We start from the raw sequence: 23,016 nt of genomic DNA on the forward strand, positions 1-23,016 counted from the left end.
GGTACTTATCATTTCCTTAGATCTTAATCTTTATTTTTGGAAAAAAGGAAGAGTTCTTCCTATCGCGGCTAAAAAAGAAAAGTTTTCTTTAGGGAAGGCTAAAAAGAAATGCTTCCATTCACGTGGCAGCACAAGAAACCCAGCGAGAACCTAACCCACGGCTACGCGCAGTGAAAAAAATCAGTCTAGCCCATCCCAGCCCATGTGTGGCTCGGCCCCGTCAGGTTCCGAGCCCACGGCTACGCGCAGAGAAAAAAAAGGAGAGATCAGAGAGCAGTCGCATCCCCCGAAATTCGAATTCCGCCCCTCTCTTCTCCCCCGTCCGCTCCTCTCCCCCCCAAATCCAGCCGGAATCCGGCGCGCCTCCCTCCCACGCTGCTCCCCGCGGCCGCGGCGGCCGCGGTCGCCGTCCGTCTGACCTCCCCGCGCCCTCGCCGGCGGGCAGCTCCCCGCTCCTCCCCGCCCCGCGCTCAGCTTCTGGTCCCGCCCCCGCGCGCCCCCCTCCATGGCCGCCGCCACCGGTAAAGCTCCTCCTCACCCGCAGCTCCCTACGTTCCCTAGCGATTTCTACCTCCGGTCGCGCGCTGTCTAAGCCCCAGCTTCCCCGCCTAACCAGGGGCGCCGCTCGGCCTGAACCCGAGGCCGAAGCCGAACCCTAGCGCCAACTGCCGGTCGGGGGGGAAGCCCGCCGCGCTGGCCGACATCACCAACACCGGGAGGCCCGGCCCTCCCAGGCACACCATGGCCGACGTCCTCAAGGTAATCCCTTCTCCCGCTCGGGCAAAACAGCAGGCTCGGTTAGTGGCAGCTCAATTCTGCAGTTCGTTGGTTCCGTTTTCCGCGCTGATGCCTAGATCCCTCGCTTGCTTGCTCGCAGGAGAACGCCAAGTTGGCTCAGCTGGTCGCCCAGAAAACGTATGTCAGCCTTGCTCGCCCCTCGGTCGTTCATTCCTATGAGAAAGGGGCCGTTTGATGTTTCTGAATTCTGAGGCAGTAACCTAGTTTTGACTTTGATGTCTTGTCCGCAGCAAGATCATTGAGCTCAGCGGCGTTGAGATTAACAAGCTCCGTGCTGCGCTGCACAGCACGCATCAGCAGAACCTGCACCTCGCGCAGGCTCATTCTCAGATCACCGCGGTTCGTCTGCTTTTCCATCTCTGTTCTTGTTTAGATGGTTTTAGTTGTTGCTGTGAAAAATTTCAGTGGAACTAGCCGAGTTGCCAACCCAAGCAGTGTCAATGCTTACATCTTAGTTATACCTGTGAGCGAGAATCAAAGAGAAATACTGTTGTTTGGTCATTCTATATGCACTGTATTGAGCTAAGTTTGAGTTGTTGCTGTGAAAAATTTCAGTGGAACTAGCCGAGTTGCCAACCCAAGCAGTGTCAATGCTTACATCTTAGTTATACCTGTGAACGAGAATCAAAGACAAATACTGTTGTTTGGTCATTCTATATGTATTGTATTGAGCTAAGTTTGAAGGGAAAACTCGAGCAAGTAATGTGCATCTATTTTGTACTTATGAAAGAAAGCATCACACGTTGTCACTTTGTTTTGTGGGGTTGTGTAGCCACTTTCTGATCTATCTATGTGTTTTGTGCTTCTCTGCAGGAACTAAATCAGGCAAAAGATCGAGTAAGCTGTCACTGCTTCTTTTTTCTTTATGAGATTTTCAACTGTCAATACTAAGAATGTTGGTTACTGATTTGGGGAATTATTTGTGGATGTGACATGCAGGTAAAGGTACTGCAGCATGAGCTTTCATGCGCAACAGCAGTGCTTAAAGTAAAGACTTCGGGAATTGAGGTAAAGTACGCCCATGGCTTAACTTAGTTTCCTGTTGTTACAGATGGCTTGATTATTTTCTTTCCATCCTGCACTATTGGCAGCGAAAGAGTACGACTGCTGATAACCAACTGCAAACAGAAATAACTTCACAGGTAGCCGGCACAATCCTCAAAATAAATGGCTCTTTGTGTTCATCTATAATTCTAAGATTCTTCCTCTCTCATTTAATTCAGGAGTTAAAAGCCGCACCTTCGAAATTTGCACCAATCGAAGCTCATCAAGCTGATAATAAGGGCACCAGTGCTAATGTGCACCATTCAGTCGAGACACAATGTAAAGCTCATTCTTCTCCTTCTTAGATGTTGATATTATGCTTGGCAACCATTTCAGCAATGGCATTTTATGGTTCTGATTTTCCCTACTTAACACAACTTAGTTTTCGTTTCTACTTTACCTTCAGCTGTCCACTTCTAGAAAATTTAATGTCAGTTTTCTGTCAATTTCTTGGCAGCCTCTGTGCCATTTAATACAGACCAACCAGAAGCACCGCCAGATAAAACGAATAAAAGGTATTGTCTGTCTATTTACCTATACTTGAGAGGCAATGCCACTGGCAGACTGGGCGCTAGATAGCCTGATTTACCAAAGCGTCTTTCTATTGATTCAGAACATCAGTGAATACGCGCACAAGTAAGCGAAAGTCAGAATCATGTGAAGGTATAAAAGAGACCAACACATGTCAACAGAGCCACATACTTGATGTGCAACCCACTGGATCATTGCATCATGAGGATCAGAGGTAATATTTATGTACAAAATGTGCTCATGATGCAACACTATCTGATTGTAGGTTGACCAATTTTTGTTTATGTGACCAGAAACACAGGACGAAGAAGATCTTCTAGACTAAACCCAGGGTCTTGTGAGATGGCAGAAGCATCTTGTGAGATCTTGCATACAGACACTGCAGTTCCTTCATCTTGTAGTTTTAGTGTTCCACAACTTGATGAACCAAATAATGGAGAAGACATGGTAAGATATTGATATCTCTCATCTGTTCTTTGTTCCAAATGATTAACAGTGCAGTACTCATTTCATGCTATACTTGTGGATATGTTGTGCAGCGGAAGGCAGCACAAGATGAACTGTTATGCAACACAGCAGTGCATATAAAGGCTTCAGTACTCAAGGTAAAGTAATTTAATTGTTATACTCGGCTTATATATATAGTTAAAGATGTTGTAGTTTGAATTTCAACGCCTGACATCTTGATTGTCTGACTGTATTAGAAGGACGAGATAAATAAGCATATAAAGAAAGAAGCAAATGTGCAGGTAGGCGGCACAATTCTTCAGTAATTGATCAATCCGTTTACCCATGAAGATTTATTAATCCTTATCACGGTGCTGCTTGTTTCTGACAATGTAACTAGGAGGAGATAACACATTCTGTGGTTCATAGAATTGAGGACCCTGAGGCACATCAAATTGACAGTCACGCAACGAATACGATCCCAATCCACCCAGCAGAAACTCAACGTAATGCACTTCTCTCCCTTCAAGTATTTTGCTATTATATTGCATTTATCTTGGACATTTTGTTGCTGCGCGCTTGCACTTGAGGTTCTTAATTATTGTTTTATGAATGATTCAAGCGTAGCATGCTCATTTGCACATTAAGAACTTTATGATCGTTAATGCATCGCTCGTACAGGAATGGTTGAACAAAAAGCACACCTTGTTTTTTCATGCTCATATGTACAAGAAAAGTGGCTAAACTACTTGCTAACTGCATCTTTTTATTGTTCTGATCACTTCCTTTAAAGGGAAAATAACAATGTTACTGTAATTGCAATTCCTTTTCAGCATCTCTGCCATTTAATACTCAACAGCCAGAACCACCCAAAGAAAGAGCAAAAAAGAGGTATGCCCATCATTCTAGTGATCTTTGAAATGCTCTCAATAGTACATCACACTGTCCAATGAAACAATATCCAGTTGGCTCAGAAATTATTTTTCTAGGGGTGGACACAAACGGAAATTGGATTCATGTGGAGGTCAAAAGGACTCAAACATAGAGGACACTGATTGCAAACTTGATTCTACTTGTAGTGAACCACCGTACCATGAAGAGACGAGGTAAAGTCTTTGCGTGCATGCATCTTTCTGCCTTTCACTAATGCACTCATATCTGAATGGAACATGGAATCATGGTTGGCGTAAATATGTGCAGAAAATCTCCGAGAAGAAAATCCTCAAGAAAGAACCCAGGAGAATTTGGTGAGGCCACAAAGGAAAATCTCGAGACCAAGCAAGAGGAAATTATTGCTCCTGTAGTCCCTTCCAGCTCAGATGTTGTGATGGAGCAGAGCAAAGATGAGAAGCAAAGCGACAGCCGTTCCTCGATGGAACCTTCTGAAGAGCAGGCGGCGGGGAGGTCCTTGGTGCAGGCGACAGGTAGAAGGTCTTCGATGCGGGCAGCAGCAAAGGCTGTATGCTACAAGGAGATACCCGTGAACGTGAAGATGCGACGACCTTAGCGAACAGCCAGTAACATTATGTGATCGTGTCACTTGCGCTTGCTTTTTGTGGAGTAGAATATCATGTTTGTTGTATGATTGTAGAGGTCTGTTGCTTCCCTGCATGAAATGTAGTATCATGTTATTTTGCCATACTGGTGATGGACTGTACAGCGGTCCCTTTTGTTCCAGAACTGATCATAGCCATTTGTCGTCGACATGTCTGAATTACAGTGCCAATTCCAACAGCTGACCATTGGTACTAGTATTTTGCTCTTCTGTGTGTCCTGCTTGAAGTAATTGTGTGTTATCTGTCATAGATGGGCATGATATTTGGGTAAGAAAATTATGTGCGAACGTCCTATCTTGTATGTGTGCAAGCAAATAATCTTGCATTGCACAATTTTCTGCAATTTCATAGAAATGTTGTCCAAAATTTTGGCAGCGTGTTCTGAATTTCAAAGTATAGTTTCTAATTTTGTTGTGCTTCTAATAAGTTTGCCTTTGATAATATAGGCGTATTGCACGTGCAAAGTTACTATACTATTATGTAGTTAGTCGGTTTATGTTGATCCATCAATGCAAAGTTACTATACTAATATGTCTTGAATACTGTGTTGTTAATTTTAATTGATGACACATGATTCAAGAGGGGAATCCTATTTGGCGCGCCAGGTCACCCGTGAGCGAATGGCGTGCAACCCCCTCGCACTGGGTGTTCATATGGGTCAGCCCATTTTCTGTTTTTTTTTCCTTTTCTCTTTTCTCTTTTTCTTTTTCTTTTCTGTTTTTCTTTTTTCCCTTTTCTCTTTTCTTTTTTACTTTTTCCTTTTTCTTTGGAAATTTGTTCATTGATTTAAAAAATGTTCATCAAATTAACAATTTGTTCATCCATTTTTTCAAAAAAATGTTCTTGAATACAAATTTTGTTGATCAAGTTAAAAAGTGTTCACCATATTCAAAATTTGTTCATCAAATACAAAAAACTGTTCATCATTATTAAAAATGCTTGTATTTTTTATCAAAATAAAAAATATTCATTCTTATGAAATCACGAACACTTTGGAATCAAGAACTGTTTCTGAATTCGGTGAACTTTTTTTTGAATCCGTGAACTTTTTCTGAAATCTCGAAAAAAACAGGGCACCACGCGCCCACATGGGCCGGCCAAGAGAGGCGCTGGTTAGTACTGGCCCGCAACGCACACCCCTCCTAGCGCATGTGTCATAAGTGGGCCGGTCCATGTAGAAGCTACTTCCACCGATTTTTTGAAGCTTCTACAAGCTTCTGATCAGTTTTGTGAAGCTTCTTTCGACCATTTTTTTTCTTTCTATTATGTGTCTTCCACCCATTTTTTTTTTCATTTTTGTGTTTTCATTTTCCCCGACGTGCATAGTTCTATCTTACCCGAGTCTGTCATTGCATGAACTTCGGACAACCGTCCGTAGCATCACTGCAATCTGCACCTCCGGTGACCGGCGAGCGCACCACGAGTCCAGGATGACGCCCTTCTCTTTTATTTGTTTGTAAGTTCTTCTTTCACTTCCAATTATCTTCTTATATGTTAAGAAATTCCAATTTCGTTTCTCTTAGAAAACCCTTGGTTTGTCACTCGTTAGGTCTTAAGTCTGGTAATAGTAAGCAGATAAATTTATCAAGAAGTGACAGTCCGCAAGTCAAAATATCGGTGATGATTCAAAACTCTCTAATTTTAAAGGGGTTAGGTTTCTCCGAAATGGAGACAAACGATTTGTATCATTTATTAATTAAGGGAGAATAGAGTTTGTTACTAATAACTTTGGAACGCCACATGAACCTTCTTTCTTCGCACCTGTGGTGATCCACAAGTTTGCCTCGGCCATGATGCTGTTGAGAAGGATTGGCTGATGGGCGCTCTTGTGACGAAATACCCAGATGTTTCCCTGTCCAAGACACTAGCGAAGACATGACGTTAGTGATCTTTGCAGAAAACTAGTTTTACAATTGATGAAGCTAGCATTTATTCTGCTATTTGCGACACCAACACTTGAGAGAGTTTTTTTTTTTGCAACCAATTTTATCGAGTATGATTTGGGTTATAGAATAGGTGATGGGCTCTTGTATCATTTTCTCATGACCAATGTTAAAACTGATGTATTCCGGTCTATTAGTACCGATGGTATTATGCGTATATCAAAAAATGTATGTTCACAAAGGGCTGCTACCATAAATATGTTCGGAATAAGGTATGGTCGTTTATGTTCCTATTTAATTTGTCTAGAATTTTCTTCATTTATAAAGCTTGACATCACAAGGTTTGGATCCTGGCATCGCCACCATCTTGTGCCCCACCTCGCTTGAATATTCGCCATAGCAGTGGTTGGAGGTGGCGTCTGCCCACGGCCGCGGCGGATTTTCTTTCCATGAACAGGAACGCGTGCTCGCCCAATGCATGCGTGTGTGTGTGCGCTTTTAACGGTCAACATGCCACGTGGCCCTGACGAGTGGGTCATATATGTCATAATCATCCTTTAATTTGAGCTCAGTCGGTCATTTTGAACAGGAGTGATAGTTTTTTTTGCCAAAAATTAGAGCTAAAGTGGTGGTTTGGGTCCTCCTCCTGCTCAACCTCGTTCATGTAGGCGAACATCTTCGCCTCCTCCGCGGCCTCTTGCGCCTTCATCTCTTGTCGGCGATGGCATCTTGCCTCTGCAGCCGACTCTGACCGGAGGGAATCGAAGATGGCCTGCTGCTCCACCTGCAAATCCCCGTCGCCAGCGTCCCCCACATCCTCCTCCTCCGGCTCATCCCCCTCCTCCTCGTCCTCCTCCACCACCTCCTCCTCGTGCTCCTGCTCCTCCTCCTCCGGATCCACTGCATTCGGGGGTAGCCCCGCGGCGATCCGGGCTTCGCGCCTAGCCCGGATCTGCTCAAGGAGCTCAAGCGGTGCTCCGGCTTCAGAAATGGCTTGCTCCTCACCCGACGCCGGGGGGGGGGGGGGGGCTGGTTACTAGACGGACGGGTGGAGTGGAAAGTGACGGCAGCGACGGACATGAGGAGGAAAATGTGGATGCATGGTAGGGTTTCGGTGCTGTCGGGCAATGCACTACGCGGCCAGCCGGAGCTGCGCCACGCGGCGCCACCGGTCCGATCACTACTAGAAAAAGGGCTATAGATGGGATTGACACTAATGGCGCACCAGACAAGCGGTGCGCCATTAGTATATACTAATGGCGCACCACCTTCTGATACGCCATTAGAGTTGAAACTACTAATGGCGCACCTGGCGCAGGGTGCGCCATTAGTATCAAATTTTTTTTTAACTAGTGCGCCTGTCCAAACATACTAATGGCGCATCCAGATACAGTGCGCCATTACTAGTTGTAACTAGTAATGGCGCACCTGGCCCAGGGTGCGCCATTAGTATCAAAATTTTTTTAACTAGTGCGCTTGTCCAAACATACTAATGGCGCATCCAGACACAGTGCGCCATTACTAGTTAACTAGTAATGGCGCACCTGCCGGAAAGTGCGCCACTAATGTTGTTTTTTCTATTATATTTTTTATTCCCTTTTTTGCAAAACTACTAATGGCGCACTGTTCCACCGTGCGTCATTACTAGTTTAAACTAGTAATGGCGCACTGTGGAACAGTGCGCCATTAGTATGTTTTTTTTTGCAAAACTACTAATGGCGCACCACCAGAAGGTGCGCCATTAGTAACCTGGATTACTAATGGCGCATTTAGAGTTGGTGCGCCATTAGTAAGTGGGCAGCAACAAGATATTTTGGACAGCCTCTCCTACCCACACTCACTTTCTCCCCACTTCATTCTCTCCACCTCCTCCTTGTCTCGGGTGCCTCCTCTTTTTCACCTCATTTCCACCATAGATTCATTCAATTTAAGTGGTTAAATTACCTTGTTTTGATAGGTAAGTAAGGGGGGAAGCTATATTTATGTTGTTCTCCCTACAACAATGTGCACATGCACTTTTTATGGCCTAGCTAGATCTATGTATGTTCGTGGTGTTGCATATGTTTGTGGTGTTGCATATGTGTTTGTGTTTGGAGGTGTACCGGTATTTGAAATGCGATAGTTGCCAATATTTTGCCGGAATGTTGATTCATTTCCGTTTCGGCGAGAATTTTGGCATTAAGCATTCTTTTTGGTCCTATTTTTAGGGAAAGTCATGCCAAATTTTTTCTTGGTTCTAAAATATCGTTTTGCTCTACCCCGCAGGCGACCATGGTCCGCATGATGACCGAAGGCATCGTGAATAGGTTTTTGAGGTCCGCGAAGGCCGAGATGCTTCAAAAGAACGAGACGGAGATAAGATGTCCGTGTCGAAGATGCAAGCTGAAGAGCCTTATTGCGGACCTGGAATCCGGGCAGGTGCGGGACCACCTGCTCTTGCGTGGTTTCATGGATGGCTACCGGTGGCAAGGTGATGAAGATGACTACGAAGTCGTCCATGGGGGCCGGGCAAGAAATGAGGAAGGGCAGCAAGACAACCACCGCGGCTCGGGCGGGCGAGAAGACGAAGAATCCCCAGGAGATGATCACGACGGTGATGCTGTACACAGTCATCATGTAGAAGATGCAGGACATGATGATGAGGAAGATGCCGGAGCAGACGACGGGCATGATCATGAAGATGATGATGCCGGCGGAGCAGACGACGCTGGACCATCGATGGGCTGGGTGCAGGACCCTCATATTCAAGAGCTGCTTCTCAAGCAGACGGATAACGCAAGAGCTGCCGCCCGAGAGAAAGCCAAGATGGATCAACTTGAGTTAGACGCGGTTACTCCATTGTATGAAGGATGCAGGCCCGAGGATACCCGCCTGAAAGTAACGCTCATGGCTCTGGAGATGAAGGTAAAACACAAAATGACCGACGCATGCTTCGACGAGAACATGTCATTCTGGCACGAACGTCTTCCCAAGGGGAACAAGTGCCCGACCAGTTTGGAGGAGGCGAAGAAAATCGTGTGTACTCTGGATTTACCGCACGTGAAATACCATGTGTGCATGAACAATTGCATCATTTATCGGGACGAGCACGCGGAGTCTATCATATGTCCGGTGTGCGGCGTCACTCGATACAAGAAGAGGAAGAAAGCTCCTCGAAAAGTGGTGTGGTACTTTCCGATCACTCCTCGTCTGCAGCGGTATTTCGCGGACCCTAAGGTAGCAAAGCTCCTGCGTTGGCACGCGGATAGGGAGGAGAAGAAGCGAGAAGATGACGCAAATGATCCGGAGATAGATAAAAAAGACAAGATGCTGAGTCACCCTAAGGATGCGAGCCAGTGGCAAGCGTTGAACTTCGAAGACCTAGAATTTGGGAACGATCCAAGGAACATCATGCTGGGCGCGAGCACCGATGGAGTCAATCCGTTTGGCAGCCAGAGAAGCACACATAGCACCTGGCCTGTGTTTGTGTGGATGTACAACCTTCCCCCCTGGTTGTGCATGAAGAGGAAGTACATTCACATGAGTATGCTAATTGAAGGACCGAAACAACTAGGGAACGACATCAATCTGTATCTGGGGCTGCTGAAAGAGGAGCTTGACACGCTGTGGAAAACGCCAGCCAATACGTGGGACGCCGCAGAGAAATAATATTTCCCTATGAGAGCCGCGCTGCTCACAACGGTGCACGACTATCTCGGTTACGGATATGTCGCGGGGCAGGTGGTCCACGGATTTTATGGATGCGTCAGGTGCATGGATGACACAACGTATCGCCAGCTAGATAGAGATCCCGGGTCTTCGAAAACCGTGTTCATGGGACATCGAAGGTGGCTTCGCGACGATGACCCGTGGAGAAAACGCAAGGATCTATTCGATGGTGAAACCGAACCCCGAGGACGCCCGCGTACGAGGAGCGGCGAGGAAATAGACAAGCTGTTGAAAAATTGGAAAGACTGCCCACTGCCGGGAAAGAAGCAAAAGGCGGCAGAGCCGGGAAAGAAGCGAAAGGCTCCAGAGCCGCTGCTGAAGGTATGGAAAACGAGGTCTGTTTTCTGGGACTTGCCGTACTGGAAGATCCACCGTGTGCCTCACAGCCTTGATGTCATGCATATCACGAAGAACGTGTGCGAGAGTCTGCTTGGTACCTTGCTCAACATGCCTGAGAGGACCAAAGATGGGCCGAAAGCAAGGGAAGACTTGAAATCAATGGGCATCAGGCAGGAGCTTCACGCTATATATGATGATGATGATGATGAGGCGAAGCAGGACACGGAAAGTCGTCGCAAAGGCAAAAAGGCCAAGAAGACCGGAAATGACTACCCTCCCGCGTGCTTCACTCTAAGTCAGGAGGAGATCGAGCAGTTTTTCACCTGCCTCGTAGGAGTAAAACTTCCTTACGGTTACGCGGGGAAGATAAGCAGATACCTAGACCTAGCGAAGCTGAAGTTTAGCGGGATGAAGTCTCACGACTGTCACGTGCTGATGACGCAGATACTTCCAGTTGCAATCCGTGGGATCATGGACGCGCACGTCCGTGAAACGCTATTTGGCCTATGCAACTTTTTCGACGTCATCTCTCGGAAGTCTGTTGGCGTGAGGCAACTCAGAAGGCTACAGGAAGAGATCGTGGTGATACTATGCGAGCTTGAGATGTACTTCCCGCCCGCATTCTTCGACGTTATGGTGCATCTGCTGGTCCATATCGTGGACGATATCATCCAACTCGGGTCGACGTTCCTGCACAGCATGATGCCGTTCGAAAGGATGAATGGTGTCATCAAAGGATACGTTCGCAACATGTCACGTCCAGAGGGAAGCATAGCCAGGGGCTTTCTGACCGAAGAGTGCATCTCCTACTGCACGAATTATCTAGGCATCGAGAACCCCGTTGGTCTGCCCGTCAACAGGCACCTCGGCAGGCTCGCTGGATGGGGTCACCGTGAGGGTCGCCGCGAAATGCATGTCGACTTCGAGGGTCGACTCGCCGACTTTGAAAGAGCAAACCTAGTCGCGCTACAACACATAGACGTGGTCGATCCTTGGGTGGTAGAGCACAAAACCTTTATTAAGAAGACGTACAATGACCGAGGCCAACAGAGGACGGACGGAGATATACTCAAAGAGCACAACTCATGTTTCACGCGTTGGTTCAAGCAGAAGCTTCTGTCGTACCCTTTACATGAGGATTCTTCCGCGGAAGAACAACTCATATTCGCCTTGTCACAGGGCGCCGAGCACAACCTGATGACCTATGAGGCGTACGATATCAACGGCTACACATTCTACACCGGAGCCAAGGACATGAAGAGCGATGGTTATCAGAACTCCGGGGTAACGATGGAATCCTACACCGGTAACGACAAGGACAGATACTACGGAAGGATCGAGGAGATCTGGGAGCTGAGCTACGCTGGAGAGAAGGTCCCGATGTTCCGTGTCAGATGGGCCAAGAGCGTCCTAAAAGAAGACCGGTATTTCACCACCATGGTTATACCCGAAGCCAAATCCAAGACCGCAGGCGCAAACGTCACCGCGAAAAATGAGCCATGGGTACTGGCTTCCCAAGTGGACCAATGCTTCTTCATTACCGACCCGTCAAAGCCCAGTCGTGTTGTCGTGAGGAGAGGCAAAAGGAAGATCATCGGAATGGATGGAGTAGCCAATGAGCAAGACTTCGACAAGTACGGCGACCCGAGAATCGAACATGACGACGATGATGAAGTAGCAGCATACACCACAAGAAGAAGCAGGACCACCCTACCTAAAGGACGTCCGTTCCACAGAAGAACTCCATTTGCGAAAAAGAAGGGCAAGAAGATTGTGAACAGATAGCTAGCTAAGATCGATTGTATTTAAATCGTAGCCTTCATTTCTCGATTGTATTTCATGGGCACTTTTTGAACTATCATGAATATTTTTAAATTTCATGGACACTCGATCTCGATCCCCCTCCATCTCGATCGCTATCCCACCTCGCCAGATCCGGTCCCCCTCGCCGCCGAGCACCCCCCGGTCCACCGGCCCCCCGCACCCCGCGCACCCTCCCCCGCTCCACCGGCATTACTGTTTGATGATATTTTTAAAAAGAATATTACTGTCTTATAAAAAAATATTACTGTTATGATTTAAACAAGTTTGAACATATTTAAACACAAATAAATATCAAACAGCATTTTAAATGCATAAAAAATATTGTGGAGCCTGGGAATCAAACCCAGGACCTCCTGGTGTGAGAACTGGCTGCTGACCAGTCGAGCTAGTAGAGGGAACTTGGTGTGGATTAGGTCAGGTGGAAGATAACCTGTTGGCTCGAGCAGAAATCAAAAAAAAAATACTAATGGCGCACCAGGGTGAGGTGCGCCATTAGTATGGATGTACTTATGGCGCACCAGGGTGAGGTGCGCCATTAGTATGGATGTACCTGTTGGAAGATAACCTATCCCCTCTCTCTCCCTCGCCCTCGCCCTCGATCCCCTTCCCCTCTCCTCTCCCGACGCCGCTGCCCCGCCGCCTTGACGCCGCCCCGTCGTCCTCGTCTCCGCCCCGACGCCCCGACGCCGCTGCCCCTTCCCCTCTCCTCTCCCGACGCCGCTGCCCCGACCTCCTCCTCGCCCCTCGACGTCGCCCTCGATCCCCTTCCCCTCTCCTCTCCCGACGCCGCCGCCCCGTCGTCCTCGCCCTCCTCCTCGTCCGCGCCACCGCCGCGCCGCTCCGACCTCCTCCTTGTCCCCTCCGGCCTCCTCCGCCTCCTCAGGTACTGCCCCCACCTCTCCCTCCCCCTCCGGCCTCCTCCTTCCCCTTTGTAAATTTTAGGGTGTAGGGTTTGCAAATTTTAGGGTTAGGGCAGTAAATTTTAGGGCAAATCTAGCACAGTTAGCAAAGTTAGAAATCTTTTAGGAAATTAGGGTAGTAGCAAAAACAGTAGCAATTTAAAAAAACAGTACCAAAAAAATTAGGTATAAAAACAGTAGCAAATAAAAAATATTAGCAAATATAGCTAGGGTAATTTTGTTTAGGTATAAAAAACAGTAGCAATTTTAAAAGAATAGTAGCAATTTTAAAAACAGTAGCAAAAAAATTAGGTATAAAAACAGTAGCAAATAAAAAAAGAGTAGCAAATATAGCTAGGGAAATTTTGTTTAGGTATAAAAACAGTAGCAAATAAAAAAGAGCAGTAGCAAATTAAAAAAAACAGTAGCAAAAAATTAGGTATAAAAACAGTAGCAAATATAGCTAGGGCAATTTTGTTTAGGTATAAAAAACAGTAGCTACAATTTGTAAAAAGCATGAGCAACTGAAAAATCATCCTGAAATATAGCTAGGACAAACTTCAGTCTTTTTTCTGTTTGTAACAGAAACTACAGTAGTAAATATTTCCTGAAGTAAATATTTTCAGTCATTACAAATATGATGATGCACCGTCAGGTTTGTCAGGTTCAGCTAAGAAAAACAAACACATGTAAAAGCGACAAGGATGGCTCTCAACCAAACCAAAGCAAGCTATCCATGTAAGAGATCAGCTCACTCCAACAACTTTACTTAGTCTATTACAAAAACCAAACAATCTCTTTCTGAAAGCGACTGTCGTTTAAAAGAAGCTCATCACACAATCAACTTCCAGCGTAGCTCGAAACTTTTTCAATCTTCAATTCTTTGCATACATTGGCACACACCCGACGTTCGTGAAACATCTTGGATGCCACCAGCAGTAACCTGCGCGTCCCTGCTACTGCTACCTGCAGATTGCACAAGTCAATTCTCTGTTTTATTTGCTTTAACATAACGGAATAACTAATGGTGGCTGCCTAATGATGACAGACTAAGTTTATGATTTATTTTGTTATAGAAGTGTAGATTCATTGGTAGCAATTGTTTTCAGTGTCTCATGTTGCTTGTAGTGTTTTGTCCAAAATGTTGAATGATACTGCTTGGAGATGCATATATTGTTTCACCTCTTCACATGCCAATGTATTTTCCATGTTGTGATGGAGGACTTTTTTGCCTTGTCCACCCGAGAGGCCCTTGAGTTTGCCGGAATGTCGATTAACTTCCGTTTCGGCAAATTCGGGTACTCCATATGTCCTATTTTCAGCAAAGGTCATGCTGAAATTTTCCGTGAATTTTAGCATGACTTTGCTAAAAATAGGACATATGGGGTACTTGTGACTAATGCATGGGCCGGGGTATCTTAGTAGTTAATTAAGTAGGATCAAGTGCCCCGGCGTACTTGTGACTAATGCATGGCTTTTAGGGTGCCTCGGTGTCGATAAAAACCGAAATGATGAAAGCTTAGGCTTTTAGGGTGCCTCGGCGTCGAAAAACCCTCAATGATAAAAGCTTAGCTTTTAGGATGCCTCGGTGTCGACAAACCCTAAATGATGAGACCATGATCTTGTTCCTTGACAATAACCAACTTTTTGACCAAACTTTGTTCCTATTTAGAGAGAAACATGGCCAATAACGATGAGGCCGGGGGTTCGGGCGTCAAGCCATTCTGGAAGCTGTCCCAGGAGATGGAGGAACAACCTCACTTGTATGAGGACGCCGCCTTCCCCACCGATCCTGAGACCACTGATGGTACCGCCGAGGATGACCCCACTGATGCCACCACTGATGGTGCCGCCGAGGATGCCACCACTGATGATGGCGGCGCACGCACAGATGGCAGCCAACCGAAGAGGCAACGGAAGGACCGGCGCCCGACCGTGCTCCGCACCCTCAAGGAGGAAGTTACTGAAGTGGACTCCGACGGGAATCCAATGGCGCCCGAACGAATAGTCAAGGGGTACTCGCTTCAGCTCGGGTGCATTCTCCGGAGCACCGTCTCGATCAACACCGAGAACCTGAGGCATCCTGACCGAGGGAATTTGCGCAACCTCCTCTTCACGAAGCTGCACGAACGATACAAGTTCCCCGCTGAATTTGAAAACACAAGCCTCAAAGGGAATAAAATGAACAATGCTGCCCTCACGAAGATGAGCAAGGCCCTGTCTACTTGGAAAAGCAATGTGAAGAGAATGATCGAGAAAGGTGAGAGTTATGAGAAGATCAAGGAGAAAAATCCTTCGATCACCGAAGATGACTACAACGACTTCAAGATCAATTGCTCGAGCACCGCAAACTCCGAATCAAGTAAGTGGGGGAAAGAAATGCGGGAGCTGAACTTAGGGGAACACACACTCGGTCCCGGCGGTTACAGAGTGGCGGAGCCTATATGAGACAAGGAGGAGGCGGACCGTGCCGAGCAAGGCCTACCGCCCCTCTTCGATAAATACGGTGACAAGCAGACCAGGAACTTTGTCAGGGCCCGGTACAAGAAGGACCCGAAAACAACGGAGCTTACCACGGATCCGAAGACCAGGGCGCTTGAGCTTGTTCTGGTAAGGAATACACCCCCGCGTAATTAGCTCCATATGGTTGCATTCTAATTAATGAAGCCAAATTTCTAAATGGTTCACATTCCTTCCGCAGGCGACTAAAAGTAGTAGCGCGGGGTCGACTAAGAGCAACCCTTGGGACACCACTCTAAATAGGGCGTTGAATGTAATGAAGAACAAGGATAAGCTCAGTAAGCCGATGTCAGCTGGTCGTGTGGCCGGCAAAGGCTTGTCGACAAAATGGTCGTCATACTATAACACTGGTGGGCGAAAGGAGAAAAAGACCAGCTCGGAAAGCCAGGCGCGTGAGGTTCAAGAACTCAGGGCACAGGTGGCGCGGATTCCGGAGATTGTCCAAGAGCAAGTGCAACAACAACTCGGAGCGACGATCACCGCCATTGTGCCTACCTTGATCCAGGGGATTAGTGCGTGGATTGCGGGCGGCCAACAGGGGCCGCCCTCGATTCCTAGCTTCACGGCCAGCAACTCGCAGAACGCGATGGCGGGGCCATTGGTGTCTCAGGCGGAGGCGGCATTGGTGTCTCCGACGACGGCACGGGAGCTTAATGCACCCGGGTGTACGCCGGCCGGCACCTCTGCAGCAAGCGGCCCCTCCGTCAACTGCACGCCCGCCGTTGGCGGTGCCTTGACATTAGCCGAGCTCGACGCCATCCTCACGGTAACTAATTAAGCCTCTCTCGGCCGAGGACTTCATCTCCTTGCCTTTGACTGGGCATCCCTAACGCCCTACATGTTTTCGCAGGGCGCCGCCGACATTCCGTGCACTCTCCTGCACTTCGTGAACAACGAGTTGGTCGATGTCGCCAAGGGCAAAATCGTTCAACCGGGCAACCCCTTGTTCCACGGTACCCAGATGCCACCCAACTTGTTTAGGGTTCAACTGGTTCGGGTGCTGCCAGGCTGCGACGAGTTGTTACCTCCGATTCGACCCATCGGGGCCGACGATGATGACATGATGACCCTTAGCGCCTGCCTGAGCTGGCCCCTGCTTTGGCCGAAGAGCCAGATTCGTTTGGGGGCGGGGGACACCACCCCAAAGACAACACCGCCAGTCGTGCCGGCGCCAAGTCGGCCCCATGGCAAGACCGCCGCAACGGTGCCGGACATCCCTATGCCACTGGATCCAAACATGCATATGGTACAGGATCAGAACGACGACGACGATGATACATTTGCCAACGTCGATCAGTACTTTGCCGATCATGGGGACGGTGGCGACTTCATGGGGCCTCCTTCTCAAGAACCCAACCCAACAAAAGACGTGTGCGATCTAGCTGGTACCGCGGAGAAGCCAAGTTGCAACAGGCGTCGTCTGCAGTTCAGCTCTCAGGAGACGCCTCCAGCTGCCGACTTCACCGAGCCTCAGATAGGCGAGGTGCGAAATATGATCAGCCCCAACACACTCAAGAAGGCGGTCTGTGAGCAGAACTCGGTCCCATTACAGGAGAAGAAGAAGGCACGCAAAAGAAAGACTAACAAGGGTGCGGGCCAGCCGGCACCGAGTACGATCCGTGCTCAGGACGGGCCACCTTCAACTGCGGATATCTCGAGGAGGGTGCATGTGGCGGGTAGGCCGATGCTACCGAGAAATATGCTCGATGCTGCAACCGGTGCTATGCGGAGTCTGCATGACAGTGTTCTTTCTTTGGAGAAGCGGCGTCTCGGAGAGAAGGATGTGGCATACCCGGTTTTCGCGGCCAAGGTGCCAGAGGGCAAGGGCTTTGTGGATAACTCCATCGGGGGTACGATCGTCCTGCGGTTTGATGACATCCACGCTATGTTGAACCTTCATCCGCTGCACTACACCTTCGTTCGGCTATTTTCGCTGAGTATGGAGATGCGGATCATTCGCGACAAGACCCCGGACATCGTGATAGTCGACCCCTTCTACATGCGTGCCAAGATCTTGGGCAGCGCTGGGGACCGGCAAGTCGCGAGTTCTTACCTCGAAGGCGTCATTCTGGCAAACCAAGATAAGGATAACTTCCTCGTGCCTTACTTTCCCGAGTAAATCCTCCCCTCAACCGCCCCGTAACATATGAATTCTTAGATTTCGATCGTTTTTGTTTTAACATTCCGTGTTTTCTGCAGTGACACACATTGCACGCTCATCCTCCTAAGCCCCAAATATTCCATGGCCACGTATTTCGACCAGGACCGTCAGTCGAACGTAGACTACACAAATGTCAAGAAGGTTCTTGATGATGTTCTCCCCGACTACGTCAAATCTGGAGGCACCTTCACCAGGCCTATTCGTAAGTACGGCAAGCACGTGTTCTCCCACAATACGACGTTCTGCTGCGTCAAGCAGCCGCCTGGTGGTCAGAAGGGTGCCTACTACGCCATCCATCACATGCGGGCGATCGTACGGGACCATCATCAACTTCTGCTACCGAGTAGACTCAAAGATTGGGCCGCGAGCGTGTCGGCAATCCAGGACGCGGACATCAGACAAGAATTCTTTCGCATCCAGTCGGAGTTTGCGGAAATCATCCATCAAGATGTCCTTCGTACCTTGGGGCAGTTCTACCTCAGAAATCAACCGTCCAACAGTGACATCGACACAATCCTACAAATGTAGGCTGACAACGCCCGTTGTTTCATGACTCCCACGATAGACGGCGGCTTCATCCACGCTCCGGTCCCTTGAGTCGAGTCGAAAGCAGTGATGCTGTGTCTAGTTCTGAAACATCGATTGGCTCATGTTGTAATTAAACTTTAATGAACTTGTAGTATGTCTCTTTGGTTTCGAGAGTCCTTCAACTTAGATGTAATCGATGCTATTAATGTCTTGCTTTTCTCTTCCGATCGTTCTGTTGCATACTTATATATTGCTTATGTATTGTCTGTGAATTGGTACTAACGTTTCGTTTGGCTACTGCGTAGCGAAGCCGTGGTATGTCGTGTACAAGGGTAAGGTTCCCGGAGTCTACGACGACTGGGAGGAGTGTCGGAGACAGGTTCACCGATTCAGCGGTAACAGTTACAAAGGGTACGCCACTAGGGCCGAGGCCGAATCTAGATACGCCCGCTATCTAGCGGGAGAGGGGAGGGAGCGTTGGAGGAACCGGATGAAGACGAGTTTCATCGTGATGATGCTCATCGTGATGACCGCAGCTCTCTTCTATGTGATGGTAGTTTAGATGATCGATATCGACTTGTAATGTGAAGACAAACTCGCGGTCTCGAGACTTGTAATATAATGTTCTATCTTTGTTCGGTCTTTTCAATTCGGAGACTAATATGATGAATTGTATTCGGAGACTAAAATGATGAATTGTATTCAGAGACTAATCTTCTATTGTATTCGATGAATCTGTTGTTGATGTGTGCTGTCTATATTTTGTCCAATTATGCATTTTGTAACCTATGCAAAAAACAGAAAATAAAAAAAATAAAAAAACCTAATATTCATACTAATGGCGCATCACATCATAGTGCGCCATTAGTATGCCAAAGGATACTAATGGCGCATCACTAAACAGTGCGCCATTAGTATGCCGAAGTTACTAATAGCGCATCCTGTTGTTGTGCGCCATTAGTATGCCAAAGCACCTGGGTATACATGGCCCCCTGGGAGGCATACTAATGACGCACTGTTGTATATACTAATGGCGCATCTGGGGTGCGCCATTAGTATACCAGATACTAATGGCGCACCAGTGGTGCGCCATTAGTAAAATATACTAATGGCGTGCTACTAATGACGCACCACTAATGCGCCATTAATGGCCAAATTAGGTGCGTCATTAGTAGGCCTTTTCCTAGTAGTGGATGGAGGAGACGAGCTTTGGACCGCCAGGTTTCCGGGCGTTTCCCCATGGGACCCATTCTTCAGTCCGACGTGGGGGGCAAGTCCGGACACCCCCGTATCTGCCCCATATTTGGGCTGGATATGAGGGGTGCCAGTCAGCCTAGGCGTTTGAGACCCGTTTGAGGCGTCCGTCTGGATGAAAAAACACGACCGATCAGTGACCGGGCGGCCCGCCCGGACGTATGAGGCGGGTTTGAGGCGCCCGGCTATAGATGCTCTTACGTGGTATACTAGTTTTTGTTGGTCGAATTGTGGTACGTAGTTTTTGCTTTATAGTACTCCGCTAGGTCCAGATTGACACACCCCCACTCTCCATCGCTTTCCACTCCACCCCAACTCAATCACCAGCTGACCAGGCTGTTTCCCTCTCTTGGTCGCCGGTCGGTCTCTCCCAGTCCCCGGCCGTAAGTATATACTTCTCGCTTTCTTCAGAACGGCTACTATACGCATCCCCTGGCCCTGTGCACGCACGTAGAGACGAGTCGAGACGAGACAGCGTCGCAACTTTCCAGGGGAGGATGCGTGCGCCGCCGCGCCTGATGGACCAAAGCGCGAAACCTGACGACACTGTCCACCATGCATGCATGCAACTTACCAGCACTTCCGGTGGCTCCATTTGATCAGGAAGGGACCATCATCAACTTAATTAAGACACGGCCGGCCCAGCTTTCGTGCAGACATCCGGCCATAATTAAAGGTGGCAAAGAAGTCCATTAAGTAAGGCATCCGTCGTCGTTGCATGCATGCATGCATGGGCAACGGGTTAGCGACAGCGACCCCACAGAGAGAGACATTGTCAAAGCAGACGCAGTTTTTAAAATGGTTTTGGAATTTTAAAATTTGCAAGTCCTGTGGATAGACAACCCACTCTACTGCCGGAAGGTAGACATGAGTGCAGCAAACACTGGGACGGGTCGTAAAGCAAGCGATGTATATATACCATCTGTTGTAGTGTCTAGTGCTTCAAACCACTTCGCCTACTGAGCTACAGCTCCTGCCTCTCTAGTCTATCTCTACACTTCCATCTGAGCTGAGCGTGAAGAGTGATCAAATTTAAGCAGTATTCTCTAAAGACAGGATGGGGAGCTCCAGCTGCTTGTCAGTGGGTGCCGCTGTGATCCTGCTTCTGGTACTGGCTTCGGCAATGGAGGCCCAAGCCATCCGACTCGACGCGGAGACCCGGGCGTCAGTGAGCGGCAGCGGCAACCAAATGACTGCCGATGTAAGTGTTACGAATGAATTTCTCATCACCTGTTTATCTGAATCTCTGAACCCGTTTTCTTCAGATGCTAACGTGCTTGTGTTCTTGAAAAATGCAGAAACCAACTGGGAATAATGTCGTCGATGTGGTCAAGGCTTCTGCTAGCTCGACAAGCGAGTCGAAGAGGAGCGTCGATGTTGCCACGGGTGAAGTTAGGGCGGTGGCGCATAAGATGCCGGAGTTCCATGAGGACTACTACGGCCCGAGTGATCACAGCCCTAGGCACCACTGATGGAGCAAATTCTTCTCTATTTGCTTTGTTTGTGTTTCCTCTCTCGATCGATGATCTCTTGTAGAACAGAGTATTTATAGCTAGGTAGACGGTGACGGCTGTAAACTATTCATGTAAGCTCAAGCAGTGGGCACATGCATGGCAATAGATAGCGTTGATGTGCTAACATTCTTGGCAATACGAGGTTCAAATTTCAAGCAAGACGTGTGAGATGCTGTGTACCTCCTGACCGATCAGTCCTCGCGTGGGCTTGCACCATTACAGATTTACAAAACTATCACGATATTGTCACCGACACTTGATGTAACCAATTGGTTGCATCACAGCATCTCACATCAACATCAGGTGGCACTATCACCATATTACGCCTAGATTTTCAGCAACCTGATGACAGGAGCCAGTTTGTTGACGCAGAAGTGCGAAAGACAACTCTAATTATATGGATATATATTTGCAAACTCTGCAATAATTTATTGAGGGTTTTGTACACCAACCGGTGCAGAGGCCAGGGCTTTCAACATCCTTCCGGGAAAAAAATTTAATAACTACTCCCTTTGTCTCATAATTGAAGATGTTTTTTGACACTGGTATAGTGTCAGAAAACGTCTTACATTGTAGGACTTGAGGGAGTACAGACAAACAATGTAGTTGCAAGACTCCTGTTTTTTTTTAAGCGTAGTTGCGAGACTCCTGTTTTCTCTGAAGAGTATTAGAGCGAGAATTTTTTTTAGAGAAAATGAGCGAGAATTATTTTGAGTCCATGTACCAGTGAGCACTACGTAAACTGCCGGTGGTTGATTTGTGGGCAAAGCACACATACTAGTTCGGAGCCCATGCATACCAACCCCAAAGAGTGGAAGCGTTGCCGGATGCGGATATGCTGCAGTGCTGTTGGCCAAGTACTGCCGTACTTTACGTCCGGGCAGGACGGCGCACTAAATTATCCCAAAGCTACGTACAACCACTATTTCGCACATGCTCAATGATAACTAGATGATTGATTGAGCTTAGCCACCTTTTGCAAGGCAAGGATAAGTGTTTGTCACTAAAGAATGCAGTACATGCATGCCGTTCTCAAGATAGGTAATGTGTGCAGAAATGTCGTTGCTTTATAATATAAAGCGGGGAGACCCTTTTTCGTAAAAAATGTGTGCAGAAAAGCAAGAGAGGGTCGGCAAAAAAGACAAAAAAGAAGAAGAGAAAATAGCATTGTAGTATTATTTTTCGTAATCATTAGAAAGCAGGCTAACGTGGTACTCCAGTATTCAGCCAGAAATAACATACTACGGCCATGTTGTATATTGTGTGTGTTGTGCTCTCTGGGAAGCCGGATCCTCTAACATTAAGAAGCAAAGTCACAGTGCTACAATGCAATCCTAGTGTAAAATGAAGAAGGAATGTTAGAGACGTTTAGCAGATTATTTACTATTGATATTTACTGTAGATATAAATAATTTTATTTCACCATCAATTTGTTTGCATGTAATGATTATAAATGTACACATTAAATTTGTAATTTGCAAATTAATTTAAATCATTTTGGTCTTAATCATATGGATTGAAAGAAGGAAAGTTAGGGTATTGTAGTTTCTCTAACTTTGCTTCTTAATGTTAGAGGACCCGGTTCCGCTCTCTGGTACTCCCTCCGATCGTAAGTGTCGTGGTTTTAGTTCAAATTTGAACTACACTTATTTCCTCTTATTTCCGATCGGAGGGACACTAGTAGAAAACTGGGCTTTGGTCACAGGGCAATATTCACATTAATTCCGGTTCAGTCACGAACCGGGACTTATGTGAGCATTGGTCCCGGTTCGTGCGGCCAGGGGCCTGCCGGGCCTCGTGGGGGCATTGGTCCCGGTTCGTCCAGCCCCGTTGGTCCCGGTTGGTGGGACAAACCGGGACCAATGGGCCTCGCTCCTGGCCCACCACCATTGGTCCCGGTTGGTGGCTTGAACCGGGAGCAGAGGCTCACCCTTTAGTCCCGGTTCATACCACAAACCGGGACTAAAGGGTTGGTCCTAGTAGCGGTCAGAGTTTAGTCCCACCTCGCCA

General features: G+C 47.6%; 2 protein-coding genes across 4 annotated transcripts; both read left to right on the plus strand.

Annotated features, from left to right (window-relative positions):
• Positions 1–281: 281 nt before the first annotated feature.
• On the plus strand, positions 282–4,602 carry LOC109765246 (shugoshin-1). Of its 3 annotated transcripts, XM_040393001.3 has the most exons (17): positions 282–521; positions 617–759; positions 878–915; positions 1,029–1,137; positions 1,612–1,635; positions 1,738–1,806; positions 1,890–1,940; positions 2,022–2,121; positions 2,300–2,357; positions 2,456–2,587; positions 2,667–2,820; positions 2,913–2,978; positions 3,078–3,122; positions 3,221–3,326; positions 3,654–3,711; positions 3,810–3,926; positions 4,021–4,602. In XM_040393001.3, exons 1-17 carry the CDS (start codon positions 506–508, stop codon positions 4,325–4,327), a joined length of 1,593 nt encoding a protein of 530 aa, XP_040248935.1. In that variant the 5' UTR covers positions 282–505; the 3' UTR covers positions 4,328–4,602. The 3 variants fall into 3 exon arrangements, with proteins under 3 accessions (XP_040248935.1, XP_020179636.1, XP_020179643.1); XM_020324047.4 differs by having other exon boundaries at positions 289–521; positions 1,890–2,121; XM_020324054.4 differs by having other exon boundaries at positions 289–521; positions 1,890–2,121; positions 3,081–3,122.
• Positions 4,603–20,451: 15,849 nt separating this feature from the next.
• On the plus strand, positions 20,452–21,161 carry LOC109765275 (uncharacterized). The gene is made up of 2 exons (XM_020324068.2): positions 20,452–20,693; positions 20,791–21,161. The coding sequence occupies exons 1-2, from the start codon at positions 20,550–20,552 to the stop codon at positions 20,962–20,964; spliced, it is 318 nt and encodes a 105-aa protein (XP_020179657.1). The 5' UTR covers positions 20,452–20,549; the 3' UTR covers positions 20,965–21,161.
• The last annotated feature ends 1,855 nt before the right edge of the window (positions 21,162–23,016 follow it).

Source organism: Aegilops tauschii, chromosome 6 (genome assembly GCF_002575655.3).
Source record: "Aegilops tauschii subsp. strangulata cultivar AL8/78 chromosome 6, Aet v6.0, whole genome shotgun sequence".
Lineage (NCBI taxonomy): Eukaryota > Viridiplantae > Streptophyta > Magnoliopsida > Poales > Poaceae > Aegilops > Aegilops tauschii.

Bases quoted from the DNA above. Each gene is read 5' to 3' on its own strand.
- LOC109765246 (XM_020324047.4), top strand. The intron at 916-1,028 runs GTATGTCAGCCT...TCTTGTCCGCAG, and splicing joins CAGCTGGTCGCCCAGAAAAC to CAAGATCATTGAGCTCAGCG. The intron at 2,588-2,666 runs GTAATATTTATG...TTATGTGACCAG, and splicing joins TTGCATCATGAGGATCAGAG to AAACACAGGACGAAGAAGAT.
- LOC109765275 (XM_020324068.2), top strand. From the start codon at position 20,550: ATGGGGAGCTCCAGCTGCTTGTCAGTGGGTGCCGCTGTGATCCTGCTT. The intron at 20,694-20,790 runs GTAAGTGTTACG...TGAAAAATGCAG, and splicing joins GCAACCAAATGACTGCCGAT to AAACCAACTGGGAATAATGT.